The sequence below is a fragment of the Dermacentor silvarum genome, chromosome 8 (genome assembly GCF_013339745.2).
Source record: "Dermacentor silvarum isolate Dsil-2018 chromosome 8, BIME_Dsil_1.4, whole genome shotgun sequence".
Classification (NCBI taxonomy): Eukaryota; Metazoa; Arthropoda; class Arachnida; order Ixodida; family Ixodidae; genus Dermacentor; species Dermacentor silvarum.
Window position 1 is genome coordinate 135,901,587 of NC_051161.1, and position 14,232 is coordinate 135,915,818.

Here is a 14,232-nt window from a genome sequence, read left to right on the forward strand (position 1 = left end):
ATTTAACATTTATTTGAACAGGCAGCATCAGAGTTTGCCCCGAGCTAAAGCTTGCTTACTTCATACAAGGAACACCCTTTTTAGTGTGCAAAACATTGAAGGAAAAGAAGACGATAGGACAGAGCGCATCACTGCACTAACGCTGATAGAGTTAAAGCATCAGTTAAAGCTTCCTCTTAAGCTGCCATGCTATTATATTCTGAATTCTGACCAAGAATGGCAAAATATATCTGCTACGGAATTACTTGCAAAAATTGCAGACAATATCTTAAGCTACAGGTGTAAAACGATGGTTGACTGATGAAGGCCAGTGAAGTGAACGAGGAAAGCATCAATCCACAGAGACATTTAATCTCATACATTTTTAATTAGTTACTGAACCTAACTTGCACAACAAATTCATGAACACAACCTTCTCACATTCACACTCTCGCATACCACTGACACACCCACTTGACACCAAGAGTCCACCACGCATTACCACATATATGTACAAAAGCACGCACGCACGCTGTCGCTAGAAAGCCTCTCGGCTGCACGGGTCTGTTCACGTCACAAGCAGTCCTAAAGTTGTCGCATGCCACCAGAGGGTTATTCCAGTGCCCTGTTGACCACAGCTTCTGATGTCTCTTTGGAAATCTGAAACATTTGTGAAAAAAAAATTAATTATGGCAGTACTCATCTCATGATGGCTGTCGACGGTAATGTGATTAGATGTAGCAACACATCGTATATCTGAAGTCACGTTTATTTAATATCTGTAGTGGTCATTCTGAGACTTCCGTAGCTTTGGCTATACGCGACATACTCCGGTACCGTCCCACTTGATACATGCTTGCCAAGGTCGCCAATAAGCATGGTGGGATGACGACTGTACGACGCCGACACCGTGATGATGATGGAATCACGAAGAAGGAATGATGTCGATGGAACGACAAAGGCGGTATGACAATGGCATGATGACAATGAAATGAGGATTCATAAATGATGTCAATGGTGTAACGACGACAGTGTGATGACAACATGAGGACAATGGGATGACGACGATGGCACAACCACAACGGCATGATGATGACAATATGACAACGGGTGCATAATACCGACTGTCTGACGACAATTGCATGGTAATGGCGGCATAGTCATAATTGAACGATGACAGCTTGGTCACGATAGAATGGGAAAGAAGGATTGATGCTGGTGGAATGATGAAGACGGTATGATGACGATTGTGTGATGACGATGATGACATAACGAGTCGGATGATGAAGTTAAAATGACGATGAAGCGACCGCAACGGCATCACAACAACGCTATGATAACAAATGCATGACGACGATGACATGACAATGGTATTAGAAAAATGGGATGACGACGCCATGACGAGAGTCGGCAGATGAAGCAGGAGTGATGACGATGGAATGACCATGATAACATCCCAATGGCAATGCGACAATGAATGCATGACGACTGTATGACAACGATGGCATGAACACGATGGCATGACAAATCTGAAATGATGATGATGCAACAACCACGACGGCATCACGACCATGAGCACATACCTAGTGGTTCAAGCTATTAGACAACTTGGGGCACAACAAGGCGTGACGATGACCGCATGATGAGAGTTGGATCGTGAAGTTGGAATGATGACGATGGAATAACCATGACGACATCACAACCAAGAGCACAAGGCTAGTGGCCGAAGCTATTAGACAACTTGGGCCAATTTACCGGCGTAAGAGGCTAGTAGATAGATAGATAGGCTCAAAATGCCTGAAGTAGGCAAGGAATGGTAACTGCATTAAAAAAAGATTGACTTCAATGTAGCACAGTAGCACAGCAAAGTGCTGCAATCAGCTACGGCACTGTGATTACAGCCGTGTCCGAGTTGCGACCAAGGCGCCTTGGTGCCAGAGAGAAACAAACAAACCCAGCTGTAACGCAGAAACACAAAAAGAATTCGGCAGAACCCATCTCACGATGACTGTCTACGGTAATGCGTTTAGCGTTGAATAAATACAGTCAAACCTTGATCTAACGAAGTTGTACTTGCAGCGAAAAAGTTCCTTATATCGAAAATTTCGTTATATCAAGGTTTCGTTAATTCAATAGAACTAAGATGGGGAAATAAAAATAGTTCGTTACATCGCAAATTTCATTAAATCGAGGTTCGTCATATTGAGGTTTGACTGTATAGTGACACAATGTATTGCCATCGTTGAAACGACTTATTTACAAGGTGTGTAGTGCAGTGGGACTCCTCTGTCTTGCTTTCATAAGAACACTTGGCGCCATCAGGCACCGCCGCTGCGAAGCCTGCGCATGTCCTCCAAAATGCATGGCATGCCAGTGCATTAAAATGCTGAGAATCACAACATGCCGCAACCCTTGGGATGGGGGTTTGATTTGGCTCAGCATTGGAGAAATTTAAAGGATATTTTTTTTGTTATTGTAGAGCGGTACATTCCTATTGGCACATACCTAGTTACCCAAGTTTGAGTCAAAGATGTTCGTCGAAGACCAGCACAGATTGAGCGGCACATACCCAATGCTCCAAGTCAGCACCAAAGAGCTACAATGAACAGTGGTACCTACTCAGTGCCGCATTTACAGTGACCTACGTTGGCGTCAAAGAGGTTCGTTGAAGAGCGGCACATATGTACACACTGCCACATACTCGGTGACCCATGTTGGTCCGACGGTTGGTTTCGAACCCTGTTCCCTCAGCACGGCAGTCCGATGTGCTACCCATTCGACCATGGATTACCCAGTCATTACCCATGGATTACCCTGGTAGGCAGGAAAACGGTTAGATGCAAACGTACATAGACAGATAGCCCCCGGAAGGTGCATGAAGTACCCTGAGAATGCTAATGCATTAAAAGCAAAACGCACTATTAAGACAAAAAATGAGCGCAGCTTGCACCAGTGGTGCAAAGCTGGAGCAAACAGCGGAGCTTGTGATCGACCTAGCCACAGCCAGGGTCGCCATCCCAACTACGCTGGATACTCAAACGCAAACTCTCGCATTCTCTTTCTCGAAACTCGGGATCTTCGACTCGATGACGCCTCTTCTCGGCTGCAGTTTCGGCACGGTGTTCCGGATTGGCTCGCCACCGACGTGCAGATTCTCGCTTGGCCGCACGATGTGCTTCAAGACACGGCCTGGTGAAGCGTCTGGTTGACATGTCTAGGTAAAGCGAGGCACATGTGGTTGCTAGGCGACACGAAGTGACGTCATGGCTAGACGGAGCAGGTGCGCGGTTGCAACAGCTCGGCGCGGCGATGCAGAGCGGCGGCGAAGCGAGGCGTAGCTGTGCCAAGTGGTTGATAGGCAACGCACGGTGACGTCATTGCCAGGCGCAGTTTCTGGTCTATGCAACACGGGCCAACTTCCGGCCTAAACAGCTCCATTCTTAAAAGACACATACAGGATGTCGACACACTAAATGATAAAAAAGAAACGAAGCACTGACTGCTCAGTACAATAAATCTTAAATTAAAAGTACTATATGATGACGTCACCATGACCAAACGTTCACCTATTTCAATTATACAGCTGTAACTTTATGACGGGAAAGGGTTGTGTGTGTGGACATAGGTTTTCGGGCACATGGAAGACATGTTAACGAACATGAAGATACTTTTTTTTAATGTGATTAGCATTCTTATGGTAATTCACTAATTTTCTGGGGCTGTCTGTCTATCTATGTATGTCCCTTCACGGCAGCACTGCTAGTTGGTGCAGCGTGTGCAGGAAGAAGTGCGAGAGAGGAGCCCGGCTACATACACATTTTGGCGTCAACAACAAGGTGTGTTGCTGCTTTGCTTCAATGCTAATCGAAATACCTAACATCGGCGTTGATTGCGAGATGGATTGTGCAGGATTTCTTTTTAGAGTAAAGATTACTTAGCCTTTTTTCACACATTAGAGACACTCTAACGGCTATCAACTGCGTAGGTGCACACTATCGTCAAAATGCCACACTCCCATAACTTGTGGAAAGCATGCCACAAGATACATAAGTCTTCGTATATGCATATTGTCACGGCTCACTGGAGACAAGAGTGGGAAGCGGTATTTAATCGAGACAATTAGAACAAGCACTCAGTTCAGGCTTCTTCTCTAGCACCTCGGTTGCACACTCGAGGTCGGTTTCTTCGTCGTCAATGTGGTTGGGCACGGATAGCGTCACGGCAATATTAAAACATAACTTGTCGCAGGTGGGAACCGAACCCACAACGTCTGCATATGCGTGCGTTGCGCTACCAATTGAGCTATGGTTATCAATCTGTCTGCTTCTTTCTGGGGTTTCACTGCTTCTTTCTGGGGTTGCACTGCTTCTTTCTGGGGTTTTACGTGCCAAAAGCAGTTCTGATTATGAGGCACGCCGTAGTGGAGGGCTCTGAATTAATTTTGACCACCTGGGGTTCTTAAACGTGCACTACAACGCAAGCATATGGGCGTTCTTGCATTTCGCCTCCATCAAAATAGGGCCGCTGCGGCCGGGATTCGATCCCGCGATCTCGTGCTCAGCAGCGCAACGCCTTAGCTGACTGAGCCACCGCGGCAGGTTCAATCCGTCTGCTATTTCGGTTATTTAGGAATGCTAAATCTAACCCTGTGAGTGTAATCCAGCACCCCTCAGACCGCCAGCTGGTGGTTGGAACATTATTTTCTTCCCGATGACGCCCCACAACACGTAAGCTAGCAGGTGGCTAAATCCCTCGCATGCTACCTAATGATGTGGATGCTGCCAGATTCCAGACCCTCGCTAAGACTGAAGGAGATAGAAGAAGGAAAACTGAGGTGCTCGAGAATTGCTAATCATGACTATAAAAAACAAACAGATGCTGAAGCCAAGGAAAGCAGAGGGAAAATTAGCAGTGGTTGAAATTTGAATGTAGAAAAAAAAGTTGTCGCAGTTTCACCTGAAAAGCGAAGCATCAATTGCGATGGCAAATTTGTACAGAGCTATACGGAGTAATGATAGCAGCTTTATCAGCTGTATAAACTTGGACATGCAGCAGCACCGGCCACACGCAGAACTGTTGTCGACGTCGTCGGCGTTTTGCCCGCGTTCGCACAAAATGCGTGCGGCGTTGGTTACGGTTGCCAGAGCCTCTGATATAAATAGGCACTTGGTGCCGCAGCTAAACGTCGCCTCCCTTCCCTCCCCCTCCCCCCCATGGCCTTTCGCGCGTCGGAAGAAGGCGCGTTTGCTCTACATATAGGGTGATTGTAAAGGAGGAAAGAGACGCCTACTTCTGCAGCCCTTAAGGGAGCACGGCGCAGAACGCGCGTTTGTTCTCCGCCGTGGGTTCACTCCCCGTGAAAGCGCGCGTCCCTCGCTGCCCGTTCACTCGCACATACAGCGTTTGGCGGCGCGCGGCGACGATTTTATCTCCATTGACGTCATACGAAACCTCACGGCGACGGCGACGGCAACGCCGACGCCGACGGCAGAAATCTGCTTTGGAGTGTCCATATAATTGCTATCGCAATAAAAAATACAGAAATTGCCAATGAAAGTATGTTGTCACGGCTCACTGAAGACAAGAGCGGAGAGCGGTATTTAATCGAGACAATTAGAACAAGCGCTCAGTTCAGGCTTCTTCTTCCCTAGCACCTCGCTTGTACACTCGAGATCGTCGTCTTCGTCGTCAGCGTGGTTGGGCACAGATAGCATCGCGGCAATATAAAGACATTGCATCTCCAATGGTTGCTTTCGAACTCTGTTCAGCACAGAGCGTGGTGCTGTAACTGTTAAGGCATGGATGCACTCCTGAAAAAGCGGAATAAAACATCCTTGCATCCCTCAAACATCCTTGCACCCTTCATGCAAGACAGCACTTTGGGGTGCTTGGCACATCAGACACGTCGCATTCCAACAATTTACTTATCAAAAGTGAGCGTGTACTACTTCTAGCTGACGAAGGTGCAAGTTACGAAACATGCTCATCGCTGAAATTCGCTTTGCGTCTCATTGTACTCTGGCGTGTTTCGACAATGTCGAGCACGTTGTGTCTTGTGATTCAACTAGTTCTAATGCTGAATAAAACTTCGACCTGCTCTGTAAAATCTGCCATGGTGACTGAGGGGCCGTCACTGAAATCTGCAGCACATCTCTTGTCGTAATGCGACATTCTGCCCTGTTGGCTCATAAAAGCTTTGAGTATGTCGATTCACACAGTGAGTGGGATCTGAATTTTATGGAAGAGGACTGTGCTAGATGCATATAAACAAGGACATCGACAAAGTCTGCATGGCAGCTGTCAACACCTGCGAGTTCGTTGGCATGTAAGGCTGTATTTGCTGAAAGTTTTCGTGAAAGATGTTAAAGCTGCCGTTTCACAACAACCAATGCCTGTCATAGAGTCCGGGAGTCTCTGTTAACTACTTCGGATGGAGTTGACTGTCTGGTTCTGAAACAAGCGATCATTTTCGAGCACAGATATTGCGATGAATGCAGCATTGGGTGATGCAGCGCTGAGTTGGTAGTTGCAGTACAGCCATTTCTTATCGGGTCGTTGGCCCAAAATGAGGGATGCTCTGCTACATCGAGATGTGTTCCTGAAGGGCCTGGTCCCACTCAACAGTGCAAGTGCTCTGGGCAAGGGGTTCAACTTCCACCACTGGAAATTGGTGGCGCATAACTCTGCCAACCACAGTCTTCCTACTCTTCCTTATCTTTTTTTTTTTCATCTGGCAAGAACTTACTTCTTTTTGTATTGTGCTCTCGTCACAAACACCCAGGATATGCTAAGCCTCAGGACCGCACTCACTATATCAATGGAGGGTCCTTAGTACAGTTAAACCTGGATATAACGAAATTGACAAATTCCCGTAAAACTTCGTTATAAAGAGGATTTCGTTATATGCAGGTTCGGCACGAAAATTTGAAAAAGAAACGCTTACCGTATTTACTCGATTCTAACTCGCCCTCAATTGTAACGCGCACCCGTTTTCTGTTTTCGTCGAAGCACTCATCCTTGTAATGTCACACCAGGTACCGGATGCGTGGACGCGTGTTGTTTTGCACAAGCGCGAGGCATCGGAAACGAAAAGCGAGCGTCACGATGGCGTCGTATAGTGTTACAGTAGAACCCCGCTGTTACGTTCCCGGGGGCTGCGTTTTCCCGGCTGTTACGTTGTTTTCGGCCGGTCCCGGCACAGCTTCCATAGAACCCAATGCATTGGTAACCCCGCTGTTGCATCGCAACTGTGGGACCGTTCACAGCATCATACGTTGCGAACTGCCACCCCGCGCCGGCCGGAGCGGCCATTTTGACTTTTCATGTCGCTTGGCTTGGTGGCTTGACGATGGCATTGGCCACCCAAAGTGCCGGGGGCGACAACTATGACGTATTTTCGGTTTCCGCCAGCAAAAGTATGGCCCTTGAGATCCGTATTTGATGTCTATGATGATAATGATAGAGATGTCTATGATGCGTTGTGGCCCTAAAATTGGTTTTGGCTCATAGATATCATGTATGAAGTCCAAAGGCGATAATGCAGTCGCCGTATGCTGTATGTGCGAGTGAAAACGTGCGAGGGGAGCCGACGAAATCTCGCGCGCACAAGAAAAGCAGGGAGGAAGTGCGCCTTCTTCCGTTGCGCTCGAGGCACTGGCGAGGGAGCGAGGGGGGAGGGATAGCGGGGCGGCGTTGTACTGTACTCTGGCATCAACTGCTTACTGCGCGGCGGCGCGCGGCCGTATCTTGAAAGCGATCTGCGTTGGGGCAGTGTCTAGCAGTGTAGGTGCGTCGGCGGCTCGTAGCTTTGTGCGTGCTGTGTGTTCTCAGCGCCCAGTTTGTCTTGAAGCGATAGACAACAGCACGAATGTCACTTCGCTCGCTTCTCCAGTGGCGCTTTCATACGCCGCCATTGTTTGACAGCGCGTGTCCGCGCTCATCGAGTGTGATGTGTCACAGCGTGTACCAGCGTGTCGGCAACATCAACTGGAAAAGGAGAGAGTGCCGGCTTGGCAGGCTAGGCCAGCTGCAGCAAGCGGCAGGATCAGGTTTGAATGAAGGAAGGGGGAAAGGTCACGCCCGCGGCGGCAAGATTGCCGGGTCGAGGGATGCAGGCCCGCCTCACACACGTGCGCTCGCTTCGCATTCTGTCGCGGCGAAGGTGCTTCCGGTTGCTTCTCGCGCAAAAATGACAAAATTTGGGGCGAAATCTCTAAGTTGTCTAAGGGGAAAATTCGTTATATCGAGGGGGTCTCCCGCTGCCATTTCGTTGTGTAGAGGTCTCAAATACATGTGCTTCTATGGAGTAACGGCGGGGAATAGAAAAACTTCGTTATATCCAGGAATTCGTTATATGGAGGTTCGTTATAAGGGTTTAACTGTAGTTGTCGGAAACAGTTCACTGGTTACTGATTCCTACTGTTTTATGTTGATGTACCCATTGCGAAGTTTCTGTAGGGGGAGCAGACCCCAAGTCAAGCCTCTACAAGGCTGCGCCCCTAAAATCCCTGAGATGTTGAATAAATTGATGGCTGGAGAAGTGTCGACTAAGAAGGCAGGAATGTACTGCTGAATGAGTGTTCGGTTTAATGAAGCCCCAGCAGACATGGACGACGTTTCTCCCAGTGGTGGACAGGGACGTCCACCACTGGGAGAAACGCTGCTGGCTGTGAGTCCGGCTGTGTGGCGAGATCGCGCCGCAGATGCCGTGCCACTTCGGGACTCCGACGGCTCCGACTCGAAAAAAGTGAGCAAGAGCGCTTGGCGGCCTTGGCAACGTGCTCTTCTTAACAAATACGGGGGTGCTTAGATTCACATGCAAACTTTTTTCTCACTTTTATCGCGAAGATAGAAAGGGGGGGGTGCTTAGAATCGCGAAAATAGGGTATGTGCCTTCTCCCCGAGAGAAAGAAATTTACGCTTCTTCGTTGGCATAGCCATTTCGACCGGACACACACACCACAGAAAACGGCAGCGATTGCGGTGATCCCCTGCAGTCTCGCGCAGGCGCGTGATGACCACATGTGGCTATGGATTGCAGTGGCTTAAATTGGTACTTCGGATTTGATTTCGTTTGTAAAAACCTCGTTCAAGCGGACATACGATTGTCACAGCTTTGGAAGGGCCTTTTAATTTGACTACTTGGCAGTTCCAATTTCAATACAGTCCCAGTTTCATTCTCGAAAAGTTCGTTGAAGCGGAAATACAGAATAAAATGCGTTCCTTAGGAAGGGACTTTTTTTGTATTAGTTTATATGGGCAGCTGACGGGGAATTACAAAATCTTCGTTGTGGCGCAAATTTCATTGTAGTGGCATTCGTTGTAGGGGGATTCGACTGTATTGTGTATGCTACTGACAGACGGGACAGCGAGGCTTGCCAAGCAGTTCTATGACACTGCTTTCCTCTTGCCGCTCTCAGTTTGGATACAAACTGGAAATAAACTGGACTGATTGATTGATAAAGACAGCTTCTCTGTGTTCACTGACCTACTGTCCGAAAACCTGGGCTCACACAACCCTTTCCCGCCATAGTGGTCTTGAAGAAAGGAAGCTATCACAATTTGGGCCCTGGGGTCGCTCTGGTCCCTTCACTATGTCGCGTATGCACACATGTGTCTGTTGAAAGAAAGCACAGAGCTCCTCACCTTGCTCAACAGAGTAAGTACATCGGCCGTGACGGTAGCACTGAGCAGGGCTGCTCTCAGGGACATCAGCAGGAGAGCCGCCACGTCGGGCAGGATCTTGGTCGAGCCACCGATCACCTTGTCCCATATCCTGCAACAACCCCATCGTAGCTGTGTCACCGCAGTCACTCAATGTTAAATGTGGGGTCATTTGTTGGTTGGTTGATTGATTGACCCTCGTACAGCCTTGTACTTTGCCAGCTCCCCCTGTGCATTTACCCATGTGTCTTTCCTATCCACGAAAAATAAAAGACCACTAACTCATTTACTGGTTCATTGAATGATTAACGTAGGTGTTGACACACATTTGACAGGCATGACAGCAGCAAAACGTTTGAGAAGCAAATCACGTGACATATGACACACGGACATACTTTAACGGCTCAAAACAGATAAATTTCAAGGTCTTTTTTAACTTCATCAAAATCGAAGGAGTCATGTCACTTGGACATGGAAAGCCCAACTGCCACTGCGTTATCTGACACAAAGCACTTTCAGCGTTGCCATAGACCATGACAGTTCAGCGTCCGCAAAAGCAAAGTGATATTGAAAACTACTCCAAGCGAGCAGAAGGAACACGCTGTAGCAGAACGGTTTTGGAATGCTTACAAAAATACTATTCCGTTTTCAGTCATGCCACTACTATAGGATATAAGATTGGGCTGGTGTTCCTTCTTGTTCAACAGTATGGAACCAGACAAAGGACAGAAGAAGAAAAAAAAAATTATGAGGTGTGCAGGGGACGACATAGCATTTGTCTATGTCTCCCTTCTATTGCGTCCTTTGTCAGGTATCACACTGGTTAACAAAATACTAGTATACTACATTCACACATATTTTTGCAGATATGGTTATGATTCGTTCAACAGTCTAGCCACACTGAGGCTGTTAATCTTAGCGCTTATGTTATAGTAGCATGAACCCCATATTCTTAACTCATGTGAGATGATAATGTTGACAAGGTGATGAATCCTTTGCTACTGTTTAGCTATCTCTTATACACTACCTGCAATGTTCCAGTGCAAACACACTGCAAACTATAGATCGGTGCCCTTACCAGTTGAGGCCCCCTTTGAGACTTCGATAAATTTCTATGCTACTGCAAACACTCAACCAACCATCGACTTTATCGTTGTCAAAGCTGTTAAAGCTGTGCGTTTAGCAGCATCCACTTAGCCGCCAAAGCGCTAGACTATCAGTGAGTGCTGTAGAATTCACTGACATTTCCTGCTGCATCAGTCAGTCACAAATCCTGCTCTATATTTTCTTCTGTTTTAAATTTTTTATTGAAGTACGAACATTAAAGTGAGGGCGCTGCCCTTTCCATTTCTGGCTGCAAAAAATCAGGGATGCATTAGTACAAGTGAGAGTGTGTTATAATAAAGTAAATAAGGTACTTTTCTCTGTCTGCAGTGGTCTACGAGAGATGCTGTAGTGGAGATCTGTGGATTAGTTCCGATTACCTGGGAGTCTTGATGTGCACTCAAAGCATTATGTGAAAGTGTTTTTTTGCATTCTGCCCCAACTGTAATGCGGTTCCGTGAAATCGAACCCGTGGCGTTGTGCCGAGTAGCAGAAAGCTACAGCCACTAATTATTTACATGACTGCAACAGCAGCACATTGCACTTAGCCGATAATACCGTGTCTACATGCTGTACATCCCCCTTGATCCTCAACACAAATCGGCACCTGTTTCCAGCGATCTCTGTTCCCGCCAGTGAGTGGAGGAGAGCACCCACTGGCAGCTGTGTCAGTTTCCCTCTCTCCCTCGGTGCAATAAGCCAGCGTTCACACGAACTGCGAGAGTCGACTTACCCACCTCACTCTGCCCTCCTCCGGCGTGTTAATGCTATTCGCCTGTCTGGCAAATCACCGTCGTTTACATGGATGCGGTGAGCTTGAAATCCGATGCGATGAGCCACTTGTCGCATTTGTGTGAACACACAGCTGCTGAGCCACTGTGGCAAGTTCCTGTCCTTACCTGACCAAGGCGTCCTCGTCGAGAACTTCAGCGAAACATCGTTGGAACCACGTCTCCAGAGGCAGCACCGGGAATGCCTTGATCTTCAGCAGCTGCTTGAACAGCTCGTGATCTTCCTTTTCCAATGTGTCTTCCACTTGCTTGCCCTGCAGGCACCACACACACACAAAAAAAAAAAGCCAATATAGCTGTGCGTTGTGAAAATTGCAAAGCACAATGCTGTATGCCCACTAATACAGTTTCTGGAGGAATTGGGAAAATGGAAATTTAATCAGTTCTGTGAAAATCTACATGATGGAGGAAGCTTTGCAAAAGGCAAATGTTATCATCCACCAGACAAGCAGCATGATAGTACAAGCTATGTTATCTCCAACCAATGTTATATCTCCGATGGTAGAGCGACTGCCCCGGAAACATGTGGGTATCGGGTTGAATCCCCAGACCAGGACAAATTTTTCTCGAACTGTGAAGCTTTCTTTTTGAGAAACCAGAATGGGTTTCCTTTGTAGGTTCGTACACTACTGTCAGGTGAATGACAATCTTTATTTTTGTCTACAGGTTACTAAACCTGATTATTGCACCTTTCACCCCAGCAAGATGTTCTTTAGCGCATGTGGAAGGACTTGTTGTTGGGCTAGCTGGTGTTTGTTTAACGACATCATAGTGTGAAAGCACAACCACAAAGAAGACACACAGACACACATCACAGGTGCTGTGGTTGTGGATGTGGCTCGTTTCTTCTGGAATTTTATATTTTCTTATTTACTCCTGAAATTTCTCGTTCTTGACACAACATTTATGACCCGTCATTTTTTCTTTTAGCCAAACGAGCCCTCTAAATTCCTCACACTGAAGAAAATAAATGCACAAATGTAAGAGTGTCCCAAATAATTTACTACAGTTCTTGCTTCTACAAACCTGCATCATTTATGGCAAGCGATAATGGTAGCTTTCCTTTTAGTTTTATGATCAAAAATGCCTATTTTGTTAGCTTTTAATTATGCATCCACTTGTACCTCACACATAATATTCTGCACGAAGGCTGCTCTATGTCTGCCCTGTCTGAAACTGTTGAAACTTTTGCTGCAGTTGGCTATAAGACGACGGGTAGTGGTATGAATGAGGCCTGAAGTCATTCACACAGTGGGTTTTATAAGCCATTGACAGAAATATGAACACCGCGTCGGCTCACCATGGCATCCGAGTCGACCGCAAGCTTCTTGAGGTGTTTCCAGAAGTTGCGGGTCAACCAGTAGGCTTCTTCCTCTTTGCCGCAGATCTTGGTGAAGACTGATGCGATGCTCCTGATGTGCTGGACTTCTTCGTCCGACATCTATCATGAGAAAACACGGAAAAGTGGCAATTCATAACCTGCTCAAAAAGCAATCGTACAGTGGCTTGGGCTAGATGGTATTTATTTATAATAATGCAATGGCGTGAAAAAAAAAACAAGAATATCAAGAAACACATACGTGTGTCCATGTACATTTTATGTGTCCTCATGAGCTCATTTTTTTCACACCATTGCAACTATCATACTGAAAAGCACTGAGCATGCATAATTTCTCGCAGTTACAGGAACCAAGTGGTTCATGGGGTTTATTCCCTTCCATGCAACGCATGAACTGGATTTGTCTGCACGTTTCTGGTAAAAACACCCAAGGACTAGCTCAGCTTGTCGAAGATACTTTCACTTTTTCTTGCACTGCTATGAGTGAGCTTTCATCTGTCTTTTGCCATACTTCTGGTAGATTCCAGCACAGATTACATATGAGCAAGAGGGAGTTAATTATGATGACGAACCAGGGTTCGTACAGGTTTCCAAGGCAAAAATTCAAGGATATTCCAGGACTTTCCAGGACCTGTCAATGGTTTTTCAAAGACTCAAAGCGGCATCCTAAGTAGGATTTCTTTACTCTAACATTTTCAAAAATAACTAGTTCTATTGCAATTACAATAAATAAATGTATATCACAATTATAATAAAAATGTCTAGCCTTGATAACTTCTCAAGATCACAACACAAAATGAATGCCTACAACAGCAGCTGAGATTTCTCCAGTATAGGCTGGGTAAAGTTCACCTAAAATATTCATAACATTCAAGATAGGGTTATTGCACTAAAATGAAAAGAAATAAATGTATATCCCAATAATGGTAATAATGTCTAGCCTTGATCACTTTGCAATTTACAACAACAAAAAAAAAAGTTTGCAAAACACAATGAATGCTCCGAACTGCTACTCTGACATCTCCAGTATTAACTAGGCAAGTTTACCGAACAGTTCCAAACCATTCAGTGTAGTCTTGCTACACACCCATTATATTATAACAAATAGATGTATATTGCAATTTTGTTAAACCTGTTTTGATCACTTCTCAAGTCCGCAATATTAAAAGTTAACACAACGAACGCTCACAACAGCTGCTCAGGTTTCTGCAGCATCAGCTGGGTTGGTTCATGAAATATTTCTAAAACATTCAACATACCATATTTTCTGGTGTATAAGACGCGTTTCTTTCTGAATTTTTCGTTGGTGCATCCTGTAGAACGGTGCGGCCTATGTACATTTTTTTTTTCGGGGCA

General features: G+C 46.2%; 1 protein-coding gene across 1 annotated transcript; it reads right to left on the reverse strand.

Moving 5' to 3' along the window:
- Positions 1-342: 342 nt before the first annotated feature.
- Positions 343-13,001, reverse strand: LOC119462443 (TBC1 domain family member 7). Its single transcript, XM_037723789.2, has 4 exons — positions 12,838-13,001; positions 11,646-11,791; positions 9,625-9,754; positions 343-639 (listed from the first exon to the last, which is right to left on the reverse strand). The coding sequence occupies exons 1-4, from the start codon at positions 12,976-12,978 to the stop codon at positions 592-594; spliced, it is 465 nt and encodes a 154-aa protein (XP_037579717.2). The 5' UTR covers positions 12,979-13,001; the 3' UTR covers positions 343-591.
- Positions 13,002-14,232: the final 1,231 nt, after the last annotated feature.